This window comes from Coregonus lavaretus (assembly GCF_964263955.1).
Source record: "Coregonus lavaretus genome assembly, chromosome: 8".
Classification (NCBI taxonomy): domain Eukaryota; kingdom Metazoa; phylum Chordata; class Actinopteri; order Salmoniformes; family Salmonidae; genus Coregonus; species Coregonus lavaretus.
In genome coordinates, this window is record NC_139995.1 from 24,596,040 (window position 1) to 24,620,151 (window position 24,112).

At 45.1% G+C, this 24,112-nt stretch overlaps 1 protein-coding gene across 1 annotated transcript; it reads right to left on the minus strand.

The window, feature by feature from the left end:
* Nucleotides 1-13,607: 13,607 nt before the first annotated feature.
* LOC311133247 (putative beta-lactamase-like 1) lies at nucleotides 13,608-23,564 on the minus strand (the record flags this gene model as incomplete). The annotated part of the gene is made up of 7 exons (XM_084166734.1): nucleotides 13,608-14,586; nucleotides 14,838-14,943; nucleotides 15,738-15,985; nucleotides 18,467-18,624; nucleotides 19,451-19,557; nucleotides 21,652-21,802; nucleotides 23,502-23,564. The coding sequence occupies 7 exons, from the start codon at nucleotides 23,562-23,564 to the stop codon at nucleotides 13,608-13,610; spliced, it is 1,812 nt and encodes a 603-aa protein (XP_084022860.1).
* Between the last annotated feature and the right edge of the window lie 548 nt (nucleotides 23,565-24,112).

The window sequence follows — 24,112 nt, forward strand, 5'->3', positions numbered from 1 at the left end:
CAACAACACATCTGCTATGCTGACCCTCAATATGGGGGCCCCTCAGGGGTGCGTGCTGAGTTCTCCAGTGATTGTACGTTCGTCAATAGAATGGAGGGTAGATTATTTATTCGGTGATGTAGTTTCGTCAGGGTACCCGTTTTTCGGTGGGGCAGCTTGACAAGGTGTACCTGGCCCAGTGGGTGATGGCCCGGTCCCTGAACACGGTCATAATGCTGCAGGTTTACCAGACTGAGCAGTTAGATGAGATACGTGCTTTGGACAATTTTGTCTTGCGCATGTCTCAGTGCTCGGGAGAAGCATGGGGTCTACCGTGGTGGCACAGCGGCACCTTTGGTTGACTTTGTTGCAGGTGCCGGAGAGAGAAAAGCTGTTGCCACCCCTGTTGTCCTAGGGGTTGATCAGCTCAGCCCTGGAGTTGATGCAGTATCGTTTTGAGGTTGCGCTGGAAGTCTTCCTTCCTCAGAGGACCTTTGTTGATCATCTCTAAGAGTGTCTACATACAGAGACCCGGCAGCTAAGCAGGCTGCCCTGGTTCCGGGTCCACCCCCAAGTCTGCTCCTGCTTGTCCTTTTGCACATGAGCAGCGACAGTCTACTTGGCACAGGCGTCGTTTTACAACCAAGGGTGACGTGAAAGTCGGTCCCTCCATGGGGCGGGGGAGGCAGCAGCCCTCCCACACCTAGCGTGATGAAAGGGGAGGTGGCACGGTCCACTCCCCCACATGTTCGCTGTGACAACAGTACCCCCAAGTGGCACGGCCATTCAGGGCACGTCACTGGTAGCCGAAGCCCCCGAACTCAGAGTTGACCGGGATTCAGTTGATGGTTCAAAATGGTGCCGACAGAGAGGGCTGCCTCGCTTCTAGTCCTAAGGAAACTTTGCAGTATTTTGTTTTTTTATGTATTATTTCTTACATTGTTAGCCCAGAAAATCTTAAGTGTTATTACATACAGCCGGGAACAACTATTGGATGTCAGAGCGGTGTCAACTTACTAGCACTACGACCAGGAATACGACTTTCCCGAAGCATATCCTTTGTCCGTACAACCCAGGGCATTTGAACTGATTCCAGAGGCCGACCCAAAACAACGCCACCGGAGGAGAGGGAGCCGGAGCGGTCTTCTAGTCAGGCGCACACCACCCATCGCTTCCGAGAATATTACTTGCTAATGTCCAGTCCCTAGATAACAAAGTTGACGAGATCAGGGCAAGGGTTGCTTTCCAGAGAGACATCAGGGATTGTAACATACTCTGTTTCACGGAAACATGGCTCTCTCTGGATATACTGTCCCCGTCCATACAGCCATCTAGGATCTCAGTACATTGCGCTGACAGGAATAAACATCTCTCCGGGAAGAAGAAAGGTGGGGGTGTACGTTTCATGATTAACGACTCATGGTGTAATTGTAACAACATACAGGAACTCAAGTCATTTTGTTCACCTGACCTACAATTCCACCCAATCAAATGCCGACCGTATTATCTCCCAAGAGAATTCTCTTATTATTATTGTTATTGTTACAGCCGTGTATATCCCCCCTCAAGCCGATACCACGCAGCCCTCAAGGAACTTCACTGGACTTTATGCAAACTGGAAACCATATATCCTGAGGCTGCATTTATTGTAGCTGGGGATTTTTAACAAAGCAAATTTGAGAAAAAGGCTACCTAAATTCTATCAGCATATTGACTGTAGCACTAGACCATTGTTACACTAACTTCCGCGACACATACAAGGCCCTCCCCCACCCTCCTTTCGGCAAATCTGACCACGACTCCATTTTGCTCCTCCCTTCCTATAGGCAGAAACTCAAACAGGAAGCACCCATGCTAAGGGTTATTCAACGCTGGTCTGACCAATTGGAATCCACGCTTCAAGATTGTTTTGATCACACGGACTGGGTTATGTTCCGGGTAGCCTCTGAGAATAATATAGACATATACGCTGATTCGGTGAGTGGGATTATAAGGAAGTGTATAGGAGATGTTGTATCACTGTGACTATTAAAACCTACCCTAACCAAAAACCGTGGATAGATGGCAGCATTCGTGAAAAACTGAAAGCACGAAACACCGCATTTAACCATGGCAAGGTGACGGGGAATATGGCAGAACACAAACAGAGTGGTCGATCCCTCCGCAAGGCAATCAAACAGGCAAAACGGCAATATCCGACAAAGTGGAGTCGCAATTCAACGGCTCAGACACAAGACGTATGTGTCAAGGTTTACAGACAATCACAGACTACAAAAGGAAAACCAGCCACATCGCAGAAACTGACATTTTGCTGCCAGACAAGCTAAACAAGTTCTTTGCCCGCTTTGAGGATAACACAGTGCCACTGACACGGCCAGCTACCAAGGGCTGTGGGCTCTCCTTCTCAGTGATCAATGTGAGTAAGACATTTAAACGTGTTAACCCTCGCAAGGCTGCCGGCCCAGACGACATTCCTAGCCGCGTCCTCTGAGCATGCGCAGACCAGCTGGCTGGTGTTTTTACGGACATATTCAATCTCTCCCTATCCCAGTCTGCTTCAAGATGGCCACCATTGTTCCTGTACCCAAGAATGCAAAGGTAACTGAACTAAATGACTCTCGCCCCGTAGCACTCACTTCTGTCATCATGAAGTGCTTTGAGAGACTAGTCAAGGATCATATCACCTCCACCTTACCTGTCACCCTAGACCCACTTAAATTTGCTTACCGCCCCAATAGGTCCACAAACGATGCAATCGCCATCACACTGCACACTGCCCTATCCCATCTGGACAAGAGGAATACCTATGTAAGAATACTGTTAATTGACTATAGCTCAGCATTCAACACCATAGTACCCTCCAAGGTCATCATTAAGCTCGAGGCCCTGAGTCTCAACCCCGCCCTGTGCAATTGGGTCCTGGACTTCCTGACAGGCCGCCCCCATGAGGTGAAGGTATGAAACAACAACTCCACTTCGCTGATCCTCAACACTGGGGCCCCACAAGGGTGTGTGCTCAGTTCCCTCCTGCACTCCCTGTTCACCCATGACTGCGTAGCCATGCACGCCTCCAACTCAATCATCAAGTTTGCAGACGACACAATAGTAGTAGGCCTGATTACCAACAACAACGAGACAGCCTACAGGGAGGAGGTGAGGGTTCTCGGAGTGTGGTGTCAGGAATATAACCTCTCACTCAACGTCAACAAAACAAAGGAGAGGATCGTGGACTTCAGGAAACAGCAGAGGGAGTACCCCCCTATCCATATTGACGGGACAGCAGTGGAGAAGGTGGAAAGTTTTAAGTTCCTCGGCGTACATATCACAACACACTGAAATGGTCCACCCACACAGACAGTGTGGTGAAGAAGGTGCAACAGCGTCTCTTCAACCTCAGGAGGCTGAAGAAATTTGGCCTGTCACAAAAAATAAAAAAAAATAAAAAAATTAATAAAACCCTCATAAACTTTTACAGATGCACAATTGAGAGCATCCTGTCGGGCTGTATCACCGCCTGGTACGGCAACTGCACCGCCCACAACCGCAGGGCTCTCCAGAGGGTGGTGCAGTCTGCACAACATATCACCGGCGGCAAACTACCTGCCCTCCAGGACACTTACAACACCCGATGTCACAGGAAGGCCAAAAAGATAATCAAGGACAACTACCACCTGAGCAACTGCCTGTTCACCCCACTATCATCCAAAAGGCGAGGTCAGTACAGGTGCATCAAAGCTGAGACCAAGAGACTGAAAAACAGCTTCTATCTCAAGGCCATCCGACTGTTAAACAGCCATCACTAGCACAGAGAGGCTGCTGCCTACATTCAGACTTGAAAATCACTGGCCACTTTAATAAATGGAACACTAGTCACTTTAATAATGCTACTTTAATAATGTTTACATATCTTGCATTACCCCTCTCATATGTATATAATGTATTCTATACTATCTATTGCATCTTAGCCTATGCCTCTCTGACAATGTCATTGCTCATCCATATATTTATTAATTCTTATTCCATTCCTTACTTAGATTTGTGTGTATTAGGTATTTGTTGTGGAATTGTTAGATATTGCTTGCTAGATATCGCTGCACTGTCGGAACTAGAAGCACAAGCATTTCGCTACACTCGCAATAACATCTGCTAACCATGTGTATGTGACCAATACATTTGATTTGATTTCAGGCAAACGTCTTCACTTTAACATATTGTTTCTACCCCAAGTTCCACGGTGTTCACGGGTGTCAAGAATGTTGTGTCCTCCATATTTTAGCTGAATAAAAATAGTCCCTTCTCCACAGTCAGACACACTTTTTTTTTGAGAATAGTGGAAATATAAAAGGCATGAAAAAAATAAACAAATTCTCCCAGTCCACAAGGTGGCATTCCGCCCCTTCAGATGGCACTTTACGGGAGACTAGCTGTCTGTGTCAACCAATGGTGCACATCCACAGTGTTGCCCTGGATTATGCCAACAGTGACGTCGGGGTACAGGCTACAATTTGCTTATTTGATTTTTATGTTAGAGGCCCCGGACGGCTGGTATAGAAGGGGTGGGACTTTGCATCCCTTTTTAGACCTGCATGCCCTAAACAAGCACATCAGGGTCTTCAAATTCAGAATGTTCACAAACAGCCAAACAGCCGGTTGTTAAAGTCAGATTGGGTCATCTCCATCGACCTAAAGGACGCATACTTTCAAGTGGCCATATATCCCCCTCACAGGAAGTTACTGAGGTTCCATTTCGAGACTTGTAGCCTATGAGTTCTGGTTTTCCATTTCAGGCTTTCCCTCTCGCCTCACACTCTCACTAAAGTTATCTGGGGTCTCCCAGATATGGGAAATGTTCTGGGTGCTCTGTTAGGAATGGATACTCTCACCCGCCAGTGGAATCTAACCCTCCTTTACGCGTGGACCTGATTCAGCCCATGCTGGAATGGTGTGTCGGGAGGGTGCGTTGTTGATCCTGGTGGCACCCTGTTGGCCCAAACGACCTTGGTTTGCAGAGATCATGTGCCTTTTAGGCGGGGACCTGTGGCAACTCCCGTTGCACAGGGATCTGTTGTGCCAGGCACTCGGGCAGGTGTAGCATCTGCAGCTGGAGATTTGGAGTATGTGGGCTTGGCCCCTGAAAGGTCCAGTCTGATGGCAAGGGGTTTACCTCTGAACGTTATTGCTACTATACAGTCCGTAAGGGCACCCTCCACGAGAGGGTTGTATGGGTATAAGTGGCGGGCGTTCGAGCTTTGGTGCCAAAATAAAGGAATTGTTCGTTTTCATAGCTCTCTGGTGGATATTGTAATGCTCCTACAGGGGCTTTTCGAGCAGGGCCATTCATTCTCCACCCTGTAGGTGTATATGGCAGCTATTTCAACGTGTCATGTGGGAATTGATGATGCCAATCCAGGGGCTCATCCCCTGGCTGTGCAGTTTTCAAAAGGTATGCGCCATCTCAGGCCGGTTTCTAAACCTACTGCACCCACTTGAGATTTGGCTTTGGATGTGCTGTGTGAGGCCCGCTTTGAACCGATGGAGTCTGTGGATTTGAAGATCCTCTCTTACAAGACCACCCTGCTCGTGGCTTTGGCCTCAGCTAAAAGTGTGGGAGATCTCCACGCGTTATCCGTTCACCCCTCAAGTATGAAGTTCGCCCTTGGCGACTCTAAGTTGACATTGCGTCCTAAAGCTTTTTAGCTTTTTCCCTTTTCGCTTCCTTGGTTTGCTTCTGAGGAGCAGCGGAGGGGGGGTTACATGCTGTGTGTCTGGTAAGAGCGTTACACATGTACATTGAGCGGACCAGGGCTGGTTTCCAATAGTGATGGAATTTAGGCTTAGGAGTGTTTTAATGATGCATCTGAAAGTAACGGCCGAAGATGTCACACCCGTTTCCCAAAACACCACGCAGTGCACTCATTACAAACTTAAACTTAACTGTGTTGGCAGGAGCTGTCCCGTGCTGAAAATTATTCCAGAATATACACTGCTCAAAAAAATAAAGGGAACACTAAAATAACACATCCTAGATCTGAATGAATGAAATAATCTTATGAAATACTTGTTTCTTTACATAGTTGAATGTGCTGACAACAAAATCACACAAAAATTATCAATGGAAATCAAATTTATCAACCCATGGAGGTCTGGATTTGGAGTCACCCTCAAAATTAAAGTGGAAAACCACACTACAGGCTGATCCAACTTTGATGTAATGTCCTTAAAACAAGTCAAAATGAGGCTCAGTAGTGTATGTGGCCTCCACGTGCCTGTATGACCTCCCTACAACGCCTGGGCATGCTCCTGATGAGGTGGCGGATGGTCTCCTGAGGGATCTCCTCCCAGACCTGGACTAAAGCATCCGCCAACTCCTGGACAGTCTGTGGTGCAACGTGGCGTTGGTGGATGGAGCGAGACATGATGTCCCAGATGTGCTCAATTGGATTCAGGTCTGGGGAACGGGCGGGCCAGTCCATAGCATCAATGCCTTCCTCTTGCAGGAACTGCTGACACACTCCAGCCACATGAGGTCTAGCATTGTCTTGCATTAGGAGGAACCCAGGGCCAACCGCACCAGCATATGGTCTCACAAGGGGTCTGAGGATCTCATCTCGGTACCTAATGGCAGTCAGGCTACCTCTGGCGAGCACATGGAGGGCTGTGCGGCCCCCCAAAGAAATGCCACCCCACACCATGACTGACCCACCGCCAAACCGGTCATGCTGGAGGATGTTGCAGGCAGCAGAACGTTCTCCACGGCGTCTCCAGACTCCGTCACGTCTGTCACATGCTCAGTGTGAACCTGCTTTCATCTGTGAAGAGCACAGGGCGTCTCTGGCAAATGCCAAACGTCCTGCACGGTGTTGGGCTATAAGCACAACCCCCACCTGTGGACGTCGGGCCCTCATACCAACCTCATGGAGTCTGTTTCTGACCGTTTGAACAGACATATGCACATTTGTGGCCTGCTGGAGGTCATTTTGCAGGCTCTGGCAGTGCTCCTCCTGCTCCTCCTTGCACAAAGGCGGAGGTAGCAGTCCTGCTGCTGGGTTGTTGCCCTCCTACAGCCTCCTCCACGTCTCCTGATGTACTGGCCTGTCTCCTGGTAGCGCCTCCATGCTCTGGACACTACGCTGACAGACACAGCAAACCTTCTTGCCATAGCTCGCATTGATGTGCCATCCTGGATGAGCTGCACTACCTGAGCCACTGCACTACCTGAGCCACTTGTGTGGGTTGTAGACTCCGTCTCATGCTACCACTAGAGTGAAAGCACCGCCAGCATTCAAAAGTGACCAAAACATCAGCCAGGAAGCATAGGAACTGAGAAGTGGTCTGTGGTCACCACCTGCAGAACCATTTCTTTATTAGGGGTGTCTTGCTAATTGCCTATAATTTCCACCTGTTGTCTATTCCATTTGCACAACAGCATGTGAAATTTATTGTCAATCAGTGTTGCTTCCTAAGTGGACAGTTTGATTTCACAGAAGTGTGATTGACTTGGAGTTACATTGTGTTGTTTAAGTGTTCCCTTTTTTTTTTTAGCAGTGTATATAGTAGATAGGCTAAAGAGTGAAGAAATGTTCTGTAGCCTAATATGTATTTAAGTGTTTGTATTATGTTTGCCATGTGTTATGTATTCTAAGTGTTTTCTTGTGCTATTTGTATGCAATGTTGGATTATGTAAATTCTGCATTACTTCAGTTTGTGTAAACTGTGAGCAAGAATGAATAAAGCCAAAGACAAAGTCACTCGTTCTTGGTGCTCCTTTAGTAAAGTTAGATCAAAGCTGAATCAATGTCTGCAAGATCACATTATGATTAATTAGTATTTTACATAACAGAACCAAATATAATACTGTATGTACCAAACTTTTGACTGGTAGTGTATATGGTGCTCCATCACCTAATTTTTTTTTACTACACCACTGGAATTGAAGCAATCGCATGCACACATAGGAGGTCCCATGAAAAAAAAACGTGCCCCCCCCCAAATGCTCATCCAACTGATTTGTTCCGGCCCTGTGTAGCCTAATGACAGGCAAGAATTGAGCTTCAAGTAGGACTACAGATAAATAATTAGGCTAGACTACACATTAAGCAATGTTGCCATAGACCTAATATGTTAATCTTTAGGTTATTGGTTAAGCTATAGTGAAATGCGTGAGCTTCAGATAATAGTAGCCTATAGGCCTAATAGATACGAATATTGAAGCGGCTCAGATGTAGCCTAATGGCTTAATACTAGGTAGATGAATCGATTGCACATGTGAAAGTGATGTCAATATGTAGCCTAATTTATTGATTATATAATCTCCGGTTTCATAAAAAAAAAATCCTTACTTCACTTGTTAAAACATTGCAAACTTTTTAGGAAATCTTCATTCTATGTTTAGCTGAGATTTTCTGTGTGTAAATGTCACGGATTCTGCCGAGACTGCCCTTCCTTCTGGCTCGGGCAGGCTTCGGCGTTCGTCGTCACCGGAGTACTAGCTGCTGCCGCTCTATGTTATATGTTTCTATGTTCACTTAATTGTTGTCTGTTGTTGCACACCTGTTCCCCATTATGTTAGTTTGTCTGCCTATTTAACCTGTTCACGTCCACTGTTTGGTGTTCGTGTTTATTGTATGGTACGAGTGTCATTATTGTGAGCGGGTTTTGCTCCTCCTTTGATGTTTTGGAGGATTTTCCTTGTATTTCTTTACTACTCAGTCACCGCTTCGCCATCTGGGTCCAGTGGGATTCGGCTCTCGCTCCCGAGGGCTTATGACGGAACACCTGCCGGGTGCCAGGGATTTCTCCTCCAGGTCGAGCTGTACCCGGCCACCATTCACCCGGCGCCCTCGGGATACGAGAGCGTGTCCGCCCTCATCTCCTGTCTATCGGGGAAGGCGCTGGAATGGGCCAACGCCGAGTGGGGAGGAATAGACTCACACGTCACCCTCCTCTGGTCATCCTGGCATCGGTCGGACAGTGACCTGTCTTAGTGGGAAGTACTGGTGGCCCACCTTAGCCAAGGACGTGAGGGTTTATGTTTCCTCCTGCTCGGTGTGCGCCCAGTGTAAGGGTGCTAGACACCTGCCTAGAGGGAAATTACAACCCCTACCCGTTCCACAACGACCGTGGTCCCACCTATCGGTGGATTTTATGACCGATCTTCCTCCCTCAAGGGGCAACACAACCATCCTGGTCGTTGTGGAGCGGTTTTCTAAATCCTGTCGCCTCCTTCCTCTGTCCGGACTCCCTACGGCCCTACAAACTGCCGAGGCACTGTTTACACACGTCTTCCGGCACTACGGGGTGCCTGAGGATATAGCGTCTGATCGGGGTCCCCAGTTCACCTCAAGGGTGTGGAGGGCGTTCATGGAACGGTTGGGGATCTCGGTTAGCCTTACCTCAGGTTTTCACCCCGAGAGTAACGGGCAGGTGGAGAGAATTAACCAGGAGGTGGGTAGGTTTCTGAGGTCGTATTGCCAGGACCGGCGAGGGGAGTGGTCGGTTTTCCTACCCTGGGCAGAGATGGCTATAAACTCCAACCGCCACTCCTCAACTGACCTCACACGATTCCAGTGTGTGTTAGGTTATCAGCCGGCCCTGGTACCGTGGCATCAGAGCCAGATCGAGGTACCTGCGGTGGGCGAGTGGGTTTGGCGCTCGCAGGACACCTGGGACGCTACACATGAACGCCTGCAGCGGGCCAGCAGGCGTCAGAAGGCGAGCACTGACCGCTACCGCAGTGAAGCTCCGGTGTATGCACCGGGGGACCGGGTCTGGCTCTCGACCCGAAACCTGCCCCTTCGCCTGCCCTGCCGGAAGTTGGGTAGGCGGTTTGTGGGCCCATTTAAAGTCCTGAGGAGATTGAACGAGGTACTGTATGTTATAGGTTATAACTTCCTGTTAATTATCGTATTAACCCCTCGTTCCATGTGTCTCTCCTCAGGCCGGTGGTAGCTGGTCCACTCCAGGAATCTGAGATACGGGAGGGTCGTCCGCCCCCACTGGACATCGAGGGGGCACCGGCGTACTCGGTCCGTTCCATCCTGGATTCGAGGCGTCGGGTGGGGGGCCTGCAGTATCTCGTGGAGTGGGAGGGGTACGGTCCGGAGGAGCGGTGCTGAGTTCCTAGGAGGGATATCCTCGATCAAATCAAATCAAATCAAATCAAATTTTATTGGTCACATACGCCGAATACAACAGGTGCAGACATTACAGTGAAATGCTTACTTACAGCCCTTAACCAACAGTGCATTTATTTTAAACAAAAAAAGTAAGAATAAAACAACAACAAAAAAAGTGTTGAGAAAAAAAGAGCAGAAGTAAAATAAAGTGACAGTAGGGAGGCTATATATACAGGGGGGTACCGTTGCAGAGTCAATGTGCGGGGGCACCGGCTAGTTGAGGTAGTTGAGGTAATATGTACATGTGGGTAGAGTTAAAGTGACTATGCATAAATACTTAACAGAGTAGCAGCAGCTAAAAAATTATGGGGTGGGGGGGCAGTGCAAATAGTCCGGGTAGCCATGATTAGCTGTTCAGGAGTCTTATGGCTTGGGGGTAGAAGCTGTTGAGAAGTCTTTTGGACCTAGACTTGGCACTCCGGTACCGCTTGCCGTGCGGTAGCAGAGAGAACAGTCTATGACTAGGGTGGCTGGAGTCTTTGACAATTTTGAGGTCCTTCCTCTGACACCGCCTGGTATAGAGGTCCTGGATGGCAGGAAGCTTTGCCCCAGTGATGTACTGGGCCGTACGCACTACCCTCTGTAGTGCCTTGCGGTCAGAGGCCAAGCAGTTGCCATACCAGGCGGTGATGCAACCAGTCAGGATGCTCTCGATGGTGCAGCTGTATAATTTTTTGAGGATCTGAGGACCCATGCCAAATCTTTTTAGTCTCCTGAGGGGGAATAGGCTTTGTCGTGCCCTCTTCACGACTGTCTTGGTGTGTTTGGACCATGATAGTTCGTTGGTGATGTGGACACCAAGGAACTTGAAGAACCATCCCACTCGCTCCGCGCCGCGTCCTCCTGGCTGTCACGGATTCTGCTGAGACTGCCCTTCCTTCTGGCTCGGGCAGGCGTCGGCGTTCGTCGTCACCGGAGTACTAGCTGCTGCCGCTCTATGTTATATGTTTCTATGTTCACTTGATTGTTGTCTGTTGTTGCACACCTGTTCCCCATTATGTTAGTTTGTCTGTCTATTTAACCTGTTCACGTCCACTGTTTGGTGTGCGTGTTTATTGTATGGTACTAGTGTCATTATTGTGAGCGGGTTTTGCTCCTCCTTTGTTGTTTTTCTTGTATTTCTTTACTACTCAGTAAAGTGGTTCTTCATCTCATTCTGTGTCCTGCGCTTGACTCTGGCCTACCGCATTCCACCGACATTCGTGACAGTAAATTGACGCGGGAGGGCAAACGGTGATCTAATGAAGCACTTAGCTGTTCCACAAGTGGTCTGAGACAGGCATTAGATTACAAGCGTTTTCAAGTGCAACGTTAATAAAGACGGTTTTGGGAAATGGCTCGGAAATTTTAAGATGCTCTTATGAAGGTCCTAACAATGAATTTAGAATTAAGATGCTTTTGGGGTGTCTGTTTGTGTGACCAACTTGTTGTCTGTTTTGCTAAGCAGCGTCTCTCCCACTGGATTGTGGAGGCTATTTCTCTGGCATATGACAGCAAAAGGCAGGGATTGTGTACGTGCCCACTCCACCATGTGTCTGGCGGCATCTTGTTGTGTAGAGGGTTGCCTGTTGGAGTTATTTGTGCTGCACCGAGTTGGGCAACACCACACTTGTGAGGTTTTATTGCTTGGATTTCACTGCCCCTAGTGTAGCCCACAGTGTGCTTACGACTGGGGCAGGAGAGGGTCATTAGGCACCGCACAGATTGCGTAATACCAGGTACCAACCTGTTGGGTTGGAACTCTGTGTGGTCTGACTTGGGCCATTTCATTTGGTGTCCACTGGGGTCGGCTTAGGGCTTGATTTCATGTCCCCATAGCTGTTGTACCGAGTTGATCTACTGAAAGGGAACGTACAGATATTACTATAACTACTGTTCCATGAAGGAGGAAAACGAGGCACAACACCTGTTTGGCCCCGTGCCGCCCAGTTCTGGCCTCGGTGAAGAGTGGTACTGAATTGAAGGAATGAATCAGTGCCTCAGGTTTATCACCTGTGGAGGGTGGGGCTTCCGGTGAGGCAGTAGAGGGTGCTAGTACGCGAACTCCCCCATAGCTGTGTTGTACCTTGTTTCCCTCTTTCAGGGAACAGTAGTATGTTTTTTTCCCCTACTTAGTATTACACTAGAAAATCTAAATGCCAAAGAAGTGGACCACAAGGTTATTCTTTGTGAGTCAGTTCATAAGCTACTGATATTTGTCATATAAATCCATTCATAAGCAGGATTTAAATGAGTCAGAATTGGGATGATAAAGTGCACAGTCATTCCTGGAACTATACCACTATGTCCCTAATCCCCTTTTTAAGCACATATTTTTGCTCAAAGGTTGGACTGCCAAAAGCATTTTGGTCTGTTCTCACATACAGTATACTTACTGTACAGTATGGCTACAGATACTGTAAAAGGTCTCCATGCCAAAACCCAACATGATCACTATTTAAAAATCAGAGTTTATTTTTGTTTGGCATGAACACATTTTATGGATTAATCGTAGGTCAAAAATGATCAGGCGATTCATTGATAACAAACAAAAATAAATCCATGTTTCGCTGCAGTAGAAACGTGCATTATACATATTTTGATTAATCAAAATGAGATTCATAGGGGGAAAAAACATGAACATCCACATGCAAATGAAAGTGTTACAATTGTATTGATTGATTCCAGCATACCATCTTTCCATGCAGTTTTTTCTTACAAATGCAATGTAAGGATAGAACAAGCTGATAAAAGTAAGGTAACAATGTGCAGAACATAGGAAAGACTCAATAGATGGGATAGCTGACAACATCACGAAAACGATGTGCGCGCTTCCATGGGGAAGAAGTCAGCGTGTTGTTGTGATTCTGGATGGCCAGATTGTTAGAAAGAATTACAAGAAACTGCCATGTGGGGCTTGTTATTGATACCATGTCTTGTTTTGAGGTGTTTTGACTGATGTCATGTCAATGCTCATATGGCTAAATTTAGCTAACTAGCCAACCAACAACTGTAGCGATGTATTTGAGAGACAACAAGTTCTCATTGTGCAAATGTATTTATGTTTTCAAGAGACTAAATATAGTTTAGATGTTGTCAACAATCCAAGTCAACCCTGTCTGTTTTGTCCCATGGTTGCACGGGCGTCGGTTTGTTGCTAAACAACCAACCCCTCTATTACTGTGCCACAATAAATTAAATGTGTACAGTATAATATGTTTAAGGTCAGGTTACCAACTGTATAAAAAGGATGAATATATACAATGCCATTATTTGACATGGAAATCAAAGAAAACGTTCTGTACAAGAGTTGACATCAATGGGTGTACCTCTTTTGCAATGCATCAAGGTATTGTCCACTCACTGTCCTCCAGCAATGTGCTCTTTCAATATATCAGTATTAAATATAGGCTACAGACCCAAACAGGACCGTCATCCTGCACATTCATGTGTCTTTCCCATGTATGAGTTCAGTTAGTTTGAGAAAGTCGGCCTATGGGCTATACGGACCACATTGTATGTATTCAGTCCTGGTGCATCGAAGCCAGGGGACAGACCCCGCTTGTCAAACACATAAAAGTTAAAGAGCTGCCCGTCTTGGGCCTCAAGAGAGACAGAGGCGGTGCTGACCCGCAAGACACAGGGGTACTCTTTCTCAAACACCACCCTGAACACCCTGTCCACCAGGTAGTTCAGCTTTATTGTCCGATATGTCTCTGGGATCAGGTCCTCAATCTGGGGTCCAAACTGCTGCATGATCAGAACCCCATCTGCCCCAGCTTTGATCTCATAGAAGGTGATGTTTCCATAGGTGAAGAAGCCTATGTAAGGGTCTGGATTAGGGGGAGGGATGAGGATCTTCTTGGACTCCCGGAACGCCCTCTCCATGGCGGGTATTATGTGGCTGTAAGCCTTGGCCAACACATCCTGGTTTTGAGGTCTGGTGCCAGCCATCAGCACCACCAGGCCCAGCTTGAGCCTGGGCACCAGTGAGAAGGTGGCTGAGTAGCCGTCTAGGTCTCCGTCTTTACGCACCACCTCGTAGCCCAACTGCTCATTCACCTCCCATGGTGTGCCAGTGCGGTTGGCAAAGTAGTCCTTATCACAGCGGAACAGAGGGGTCAGCATGATCTTCAGGGTGTCGGGCTCCAGGAGCTTGCGATGGTAGGCCCCCAGCAGCATCATAGCCAGCTTGGCAAGGTCAGCGGCAGTGGAGAACATCTGGCCTGAGGGGCGGTACCAGCCCAGGTCATACAAAGGGGCTGGCTGGCCATTGGAGTAGACGCCCACAGCCATTTGGCTGTGGATCCCTGGGGTGATGTCGAAGCCTGTATCCTCCATCCCCAGCCGGTCCAGGATGTTATCATTGATCCAGCGCTGGTAGTCCATGCCCACCACCTTCTCAGCCATGACGTGGGCCAATAAGGAGAAGGCTAGGTTACTGTAGTGGCATCTGCAAAACACAGAGCAGCAGAGTGGGAAGTCATTCTGATAGGGCAGACTGCAGGGTTAATACAGCCCACAGGAGTGATGGAATTAAACACCTGAGCCGTCTATTTACATCCAAATGAGTGTAGCAAATATGTTCCATTATATTACACACAGCAAATATTGACAATGTTAACTGGCACAAGGACACGCACAACATTTGAATTACTATATTGCTCTTCTGATTTAGAGCGATGGGAATGACTAAGGTCTTACTTGGTGCCAGGGTCTGCAACGAGGACATCGTCTTGCAGCAGATTCACTGCAGCCTGTGTTTTCCCCTTCCACAGCAGGTTAGTGGCTCTAAGTCTTCTGGGTAGACCTGCAGTTGACAAAATACAAAATGTTTAGTGTTTACGTCTAAAGAAACTGAAATGGGGTCCTCAACTTTTATTCTATCATGTCATCTGCAGTGTATATCACTGATCATTTCATTTAATGTACAGCAGAAATCCATCAGTATCAAAGTCTGGTCTGAAACATCAAATACTCTCCTCAATGAATTATTGAGTTCAACCTTCATGCCTCAATTATCAAAGTGACATAATCAAATCAAACCTATGTTTGAAAGCAAGGTATTGTATGGTGTCATATTGAAGTAACAGGCTTGGATTTTGTGGTGTAATATGCTAATTAAAATACATACTATTCTGTAGAAGGTGTATGTCACTTCACATTGGCCTGTATATTTGTGTAGATGATACCATTACCAAGGTTTTTTTCAATTCAGAGTGTCAACCATCAATAAGTGTGACTCATCGTCCCTCAGCACTTCACAGGATCTATTTCTGATGATAAGCAGATGCAGTGACAATCTAAACAGTTTCTGTAACATCAGAGGTGTTTACCACCTCAAAAGGAAATCTGGAAACCTGCTTAGAGGTTTAAGGGCTCTGACTAGAGTTTGCAGTTTGGTGGCATTTGAATTAAATCAATTAAAAAGATCATAAACATCACATTAAAGTGGCTTTTTTGGTCATAATATTCTGATACTGTTCAACACTGCAGCTAAGCACATTAGGCACACAACGGGTTTCCCCTCACAGTCGTGTAATGGGTCGGCATGACCTGGTTTCCAATCCCAGGTGGGATGTGGGGATGAGGTCCGTATCTCACCTGAGAGCTGGCTGGCCATCCTGCGCAGGGTGACAGAGGAGGAGCGGATCTGAACCTCTCCACTGTCCAGAAAGATCAGACCGTCTGTCACGTACTTGAGCTCAGAGTCCCGTGACTTGCCCAGAGGGTTTTTAATGGTGAAGTTCTCCACATATTTCTCCAGCGGGTCATCTAGAGAGGCAATCTTCCCATCCTCCCACAGCCTGTATAGCATCAGCGTTGGAAAGATCTTTGAAAGGCTGGCGATCCTGTAGGGCAGGAATCAAACAGGTATGTATTACTACTGTAAATCCCCCAATGCCTGCAAAAAGCTTTTAATGAAATCAACAAACACTATGGCACGCATGCACAAATTAATAGAGTACTATTCTTCTTTTCAGAGGATTAACTTATTGTAACATCCTTTCATTTTCACATGCACTCTCCAAAGCTTTCTACACTCAGGCTTTTGACGTCACATTGTTTTCTCTGCCTCATACCCCAGACATTCTTGCAACACCATCATTTTTAACTCCATTAAATATTTAGGACTAACTTATTCCTTGCCACCCATTCTGAAACTAACTGCAGCTCTTTGGTAAGTGTTGCAGTCATTTCAGTCGCTGTGGTAGCTGACGTGTATAGTGTTGAGTCATCTGCATACATAGACACACTGGCTTTACTCAAAGCCAGTGGCATATCGTTAGTAAAGATTTAAAAAGTAAGGGGCCTAGACATCTGCCCTGGGGAATTCCTGATTCTACCTGGATTTTGTTGGAGAGGCTTCCATTAAAGAACACCCTCTGTGTTCCGTTAGACAGGTAACTCTTTATCCACAATATAACAGGGGGTGTAAAGCCATAACACATACGTTTTTCCAGCAACAGACTATGATCGATAATGTCAAAAGCTGCACTGAATTCTAACAAAACAGACCCCACAATCTTTTTTAAATACATTTCTCTCAGCCAATCATCAGTCATTTGTATAAGTGCTGTGCTTGATGAATGTCCTTCCCTATAAGCATGGTGAAAGTCTGTTGTCAATTTGTTTACTGTAAAATGGCAATTTGGACATTATTTGGAAGGGCACACACTTGTCTACATAAGGTCCCACAGTTGACAGTTTATGTCAGAGCAAAAACCAAGTCATGAGGTCGAAGGAATTGTCTGTAGAGCTCCGAGACAGGATTGTGTTGAGGCACAGATCTGGGGAAGGGTATCAAAACATTTCTGCAGCATTGAAGGTCCCCAAGAACACAGTGGCCTCCATCATCCTTAAATGGAAGAAGTTTGGAGCCACCAAGACTCTTCCTAGAGCTGGCCGCCTGGCCAAACTGAGCAATCAGGGGAGAAGGTCCTTGGTCAGGGAGGTGACCAAGAACCCGATGGTCACTCTGACAGAGCTCCAGAGCTCATACCCAAGAAGACTCGAGGCTGTAATAGCTGCTAAAGGTGCTTCAACAAAGTACTGAGTTAATGGTCTGAATATTTATGTAAATGTGATATTTCAGTTTTATATTTTTTATAAATTTGCACACAATGCTTTGTCATTATGGGGTACTGTGTGTAGATTGATGAGGGGGAAAAAAACCATTTAATCCATTTTAGAAAAAGGCTGTAACGTAACGAAATGTGGAAAAAGTCAAGGGGTCTGAATACATTCCGAATGCACTGTCTCTACCACAAAAGGTTTAAAGGTAGACTCAACGAGATGACATTGCAGGCACAAAGCAAACACATAGGCTGTTTACACAGGCGGCCCAATTTAGATATTTTGCCAATTATTTGCATATCTGATACCTATATGATATTTTCCCTAATGTGTAAACAGCAAGAAAAATATTTTGCACTACGGATTTATACCACCTCCATATTAAGTTTCTATTTTTTTTGCACATGACCTGCCATTACCATGACAACCACCTCAAAAGTTAAAGGATCAGTAACAGGAAATTAACATTGCAAAAAGTACCACATTGTAGCAGCGGGAAGAGCACCCGTTCACATGCACAGATACTCTGTGTGACTGTGTGAGAGCGAAGTCTTGCATCGCACTCATTTAAATATCTTCGGAGCTGTTCGTTGCAGCGTCATCTCACTGAGTCTACCTTTAAGTAAAGCACTAAAGCAAAGTCACATGACTTTAACAGCTCTGAATTCATTTGGTAACAGTATATAAAAGTTGTTTTATTTTTACTTTATTTTTTATTTTTTAATATTTTTTTCATTTTTTATTTTTTATTTTGTTTTTTATTTTGTTTTTTTTTGTTAAAAATAAATGCACTGTTGGTTAAGGGCTATAAGTAAGCATTTCACTGTAATGTCTGCACCTGTTGTATTCGGCGCATGTGACCAATACAATTTGATTTGATTTGATTTGATTTGATTTGTAATGGTCACTCTAACTCTAAATTGACGTGTGACATCAATCCCTCTATCAAGAGCAGCAAGAAAGCTGCGACTGATAGGACATTCACATGCTCAGAGCACATAGTACGTCATACAATGTAATAGCGTTCTGATTGCAAGCTAATGCAATCGGACAATGGAATAACACGCATGTCCCCAAATCGAGAAATTAATAAGAAAGGGCTAAGGGTGGTTATCATTAATGACCATGACACCAAAATTACAAGCTTCGAACTCTGTGGGAACCTTAAACATCTGGTGGTTTGGGTCATAAACAGACCTGTCTTGGTCATCACCCTGGAGGGCCCAAAGAGCCCTGAGATCTCTGCTGCTCCTTACCTATAGATGGTGTACTCATTGGGTGGAGCTGAGAGTGGGTCACTTCCGTTCCTCTTGCCAAAGTTACCAGTCCACAGAACGGTGTCATTGAAAATCACAATGGCCGACAAAGAGGGAAGACTGGCAGGGTTGACACTATGGCGCAGCAGTGTGTCCACCTGAGTGAGAACATAACACTTATCAGCATTTATATTGACTACTATAGCTGTAAACAGTACAACACAGAAGTTCTTACTGAGAAACAAATTGATTCACAGACCCTCCCTCAAGGTTGTGCTGTAGTTTCAGTAAACAAGAAGTTCAAAAGTTACCCTGGGTCTTGAAGACTTGAAGGCACTCTGTGGACAAAAATAGCCTGCTTCCAATTGATTTGTTGTGATGGAGGTGCATTTACTGTCAAGGCTTGGCAGATGCTGAATGAACTGTCATTATTCTTAACTCTCACAGGAAATAGGCAGATGGAATGACTTTATACAATGGACACTGTTAGAATGACAATCTATCTTATAAATTTATGTCACTCTGTTTTTACGAGGGCCAAAGCAGTTATGTCTTACTGTATGCAGTGATATTCGGTTCTGTATAAAAGATACAAGGATTTCCAATGTGTTTTTGTCATTCTGAGGACATTGTTAATAGGATTCCAATGGGAATTTCAACACTCATCCATAACAGACCGCTGCTTGTATGGATATGTGCTGGGACTGGTAGGACTGCTCTCCTCTCCTCTCTGTTTTGTCGAATGCCCTTCATTGTCTAATTGATGTTAATGCAGGAACGGGTCACGTTCAACTCAGTTGCCAGAGGCTTCTTTATCAAACATACTTTCTTTATCAAACATATTTATCTGCATGGTAATACATCCCCTCTGGGGGAGTGTGTCCAGGCAATTGTTATAAAGCATTATCACTAACACATGTTCCCTGTTCTTAGTTGGACATGAGCAGAATGTGCATAGTCTGGATGGCCCAAGGGAGCTCTTACCTTCTCCAGTGCCTCTTTCAGGGTAGGGATAGGGTGTTCCAGGGGGAGAGGCTCAGGGAAGCGTGGGCACATCCGTTCTGATTTGGCATTGCCTCCCATGCCTTCATCTGGCAGAGAGACAGAGAGAGATATAGGAAGAAGGGGAAATTAAGCAACGGGAAAGAAGTTGGGTGTTTATTGATATTCACACTTGATATTGCTGCACTAATATGTATGACATGACAAGGAGACGAACACAATGTGCCATAATGGACTTGCACAGGACTTCATTAATCACCTGAGTTCCCATGTCTGTAGGCTACCACAAACGATCCAATTTGCACACAAACACATACAGTCATAAAGGTGATTCATTCTGAACGCACTGTGAATTTTGAATGAGCAGTTAAAGGAGACTTTAATTTAACTAACTAAACAGGATTAGATCTAGCCTGTATAGTTCCTAGAGTTACTATAGTAAATAGGCCCATAGGCACACCTTATGTTCATGAATTCAGATCCATTATCAGATCATACAGGCATGGTGTGCTACAGAAAATAATAAATGTGTAAGAAGCAGCACTTCAGTTAAGGAATGCAACTAAAGCCTCTGTAGCTCAATTGGTAGAGCATGGCGCTTGTAACGCCAGGGTAGTGGGTTCGATCCCCAGGACCACCCATACGTAAAAATGTATGCACACATGACTGTAAGTTGCTTTGGATAAAAGTGTCTGCTAAATGGCATATTATTGTTATTATTAAAGCCTATGGGTAAAGATGACTACTAAATTTGGAAAATAAAACCATTGACTACAGTTTATATTTCCCTATAATATTTAATTTCTCAAATGGTTGCAACAGAAACATTTAGCAAATAAGAACTTAAGGGGAAAGTACAGTAGCATCTCTCACTGTTGTCAGAAATAGGTGGACAATTTAAAAACACTTTCAGCACTACAGTAGGTTGCTTCACTGTGAGCACTGTTGTGGGAAATTATTTGATGAATTATTTCCTGTATTTGATTTTGTTATCTGCTGTAACGTTGATTATGAATAATATGTAATAAAAATAATTACATGAGCGGAGAGATGCTGACAGAGGCATTCCCCTCATTTGGGGAAACCAGAGTTAACCATTTATTTTAAGTACCCTGTTAAAACCCCATGCTAACATAGTGTTAATGCCATGTTTGGTTAGGTAATTTTCTCCTGTTAGTCTATAATTATCTGTTATAACTGACTACTGATGATCATTTTACTTCTTAAACAGACCTTTGACCCGTTTAAGTGCTGATGTTATACTTTCTTGTAATCTCTGCCGACAGTGGCTAAGCCCAATGTCTGAGTTGGAGTCTTTAAGAAGATTTAGTGACCTTGTTGACAGAACAGTTGTCTGCCGATAGTGGAGGCCAGTTAGAAATTTTTCTGTGATCTAATGCTGGATGTTGTCTCCCTGTTGCAACTTGTATCAAACCAGAATGATTTTGATTGACTTCATCCACGACTGCTCTTCTCTTTTATTCACCTGAAAATCCCTATTACAAGCACTGTCTGTCTTTAGCATTCTAATCCATTGACCACCCACAGAAAACAGCTAATAGGATTTCACAATCACACCTCAGACAACTGGCAATGACTTGCTGGGAAGCACTTCAATGTTTCCTCATGTGGCTCCCAGGCAAATAAATCCATTCTGAAGGGAGAACTGCCATGTGTTGGAACTTTTCTCAATTTCCCTAAAACAAATTGACTTTCTACCTCATTTCTAGAGCTTTCTTTGTGTGCAAAATCTCCTATTGCTCAATGAAGTTCTGGATCCATGCGTGTTAATAGAAGAGATGAAGAGATGCTAGAAAGAGGAACAGAACCGGATTGAGGAGCTCCACCCTCTCTCTTTGCAAGTTACGTGTGAAATATCTTATCCTACACATCCCATTCCTTCCCGACAGATTCTATGGTACCAGTTATGTTTATGTAGATCTGTCCACGAGAGATTACATGTAAAGATACTTTTACCAGTAATTATAAGCTCTGAGTAATCTTAACCCATTTACCTCAGACACAATGTAACAAAACCACAAGAGATTAACAGGCTGAAATGTTTAGAGTGAATTGATGCTGTTCACTGCATAGTATGTTGAATTGCTTCATGTCCTGTCATTATTTTCAGTTTGGTACTAATGTTTTCATGGACAAGGTTGAATGCAGGGAGTGAGCCTTACCTGGCAGTAACTTTGGCAGCTGGTACTGCCAGAGGAAACATCCTGTCATGACCAGGGAGAGCAACAGGAAGAACACCATGCCCAGCTGAGTCCATTTCACCTTCATCTTCTTGGTCTTGGTGAGCCCCTCAATAGCAGCAGCAGGGGCAGGCTGAAACACGCGCGCGCGCACACACACACACACGATTAGGGATGGGCCTCTAGAATGCTAAGAGATCAACAGGAATGAGGGGTTTGATAATGTGGCATATGTCATTTTAGAGCATTATTGAGCTAAAATGCTGAATTACAGTACATACATTACTTAGATAACAATCACAATCAAGACTACTTACCACTTGACAAGGATGCATTAAGGGCAGGCAGAAGATAATACAACTCTCTCTCTCTCACTGACTAAGCATCTGAACAATCCACTCAGCGCCATGGACCACCAACTCCCAAACTCCAATAGTGGTTGATGTTCTTCCCTGAAGGTTTCACTGTACAGGGTTATGGCACAGACAAGGCTTCCCATTCCCACATCTCCTCACTGGCTGTGCCATAATCCTGGCCATCAGCACTCCTCTGACAATTAAATTTCCTCTCTGACAACCATGGGCCTCTGACATCATAATCCCCAGATTTACTCCACTAAAGCCCATCCGAGCGGGAGGGGAAATCTTAATCTCTAATCCCCCATGAATCAATTCACTTCAGTCCAGTTTCCACCACTGCTGGGACCTAGCAAGTAGTCCCGGCTGAAAAACATAGCGTCTACTCAACCCTTACAGGAGGAGGGTATGTTTGCCTCATGAGGCACCTTAGCGGGAACATGAGTTGACAAGGGAAGTCACATAGGCACACCGAGTTAGAGCGCTCCAGTGGATTAAGATGTTAAGAGAAGGACACTGACTGAGACAGTTTAGGAAGGAATACAACTTCACTCTCTCTATTCCATAGCTAACAGTCACACAACACACACACTGTACACATAGGCTGCATCCTGTACAGTACAACTATGCATAGTGTATGGGTGTATGTTCCATGGCTATGATTCATTCATTGATTAATTGATCTCTTTGTGTGGCTCAGGCCTAAGGTCATTGTATCAGGTGTCAGTGGGTCGATCGTGGGCCTGAGCCTGCTGGGGGCGAACAGGGAGTTCCTAGGATTACTGTCAGGCTTGGCTGCAGGGAGCGGTAACCACCACTATATAAAGACTAAATACAGACACCTTGCTCTAGGAAATGAATGGAGCATGTGTTTGCATTAGATTTAGCTCAATAATCAATAAAATAATTAATGTTTTTGTAATCAATTAGGAATGGTTGTATCTTTTTACATTTCTTTATTATTTAAAAACATTTTAAATGTTTAAACAGGGATTGGCTGTTTTCATTAAATAGATAATTGTGTTTTGATTAAACAGGGAATGGGCTTCTCAAGGTTCAGAAAAAAAGTAGAACTTACATAACTTATCTTACTCAGCGATTACCATCTCTCATAGATATTACTCAAGTTTCATCACATTTTATGTCAATCATTTAATCTTTCTATATTCAGCTAGAATGATAGCTGTTTTATTAGCTGTGGAAGGCTGTGAACTATTGTAGGCCCAGTAATGTATTCTGATATACATAGGACTAATGATGCTACAGAAAGAGACAACGTGTGAAAGTAAGATGGAGTTGATCCTGATTGCATAACCAGCTGATGGCTGTGGAACACTCAGCTGTCCCATTTGGACGGAGTCAGGAGATGTGGTGAGTAATCGGCGCAGAATCAGATAAGCTCCAGCGCAGACATACAAATGACCTGCAGTCTCCCACTAAGGAAGTGTGTGTGTAGTGTTGTATATAAGCCTTTACCTGCTGTGGCTGAACTCCATCCAAAGATGTCTCTCTCAGCACTTTGCTGCCTGTCTTCCCCATGACTCATGAGCACATTCTGAAACATGAAAAGACGTCTACATCAGACAGGAATTTTTTTTCTCGCTTTAGCAGAGAGATGTACCGAAAATACATCACTATAGGTTTAATATCTGTATGATATAAGTATATTAATAGAGGTGTATGGCAAGACATCTAGAGGATCATTTTTTATAAATCATTCAAGACATCCAATAAAAAACACTTGCAGATAGTCAATAGCAAACTGGGCGGATGGAATATCAAACAAATAGATGAACACATCAAATAAGATAGTAAGGCAGGCCTTATATAAGTGAACTATGAAGCCATCTCGTCTAGACTTCCTTTTTTTCTGAAAGTGTGAAGAGTGCAGGTGTGCAGTCTGGCACAAGAAGGTTATAATTAAAGCTGACTAAGTCACTCCTGAAATTACACCAAGCTGTCAAGCATAAAGAAATAACTAAACTGGTGTCTCAGCATAGAACAGCTCCCACCATAGATAAACACCCCTGTTGGTAGTAATGCAATTCACAGGTTTCCTGATGACGCCGTAGGCCGACACCTCCTTC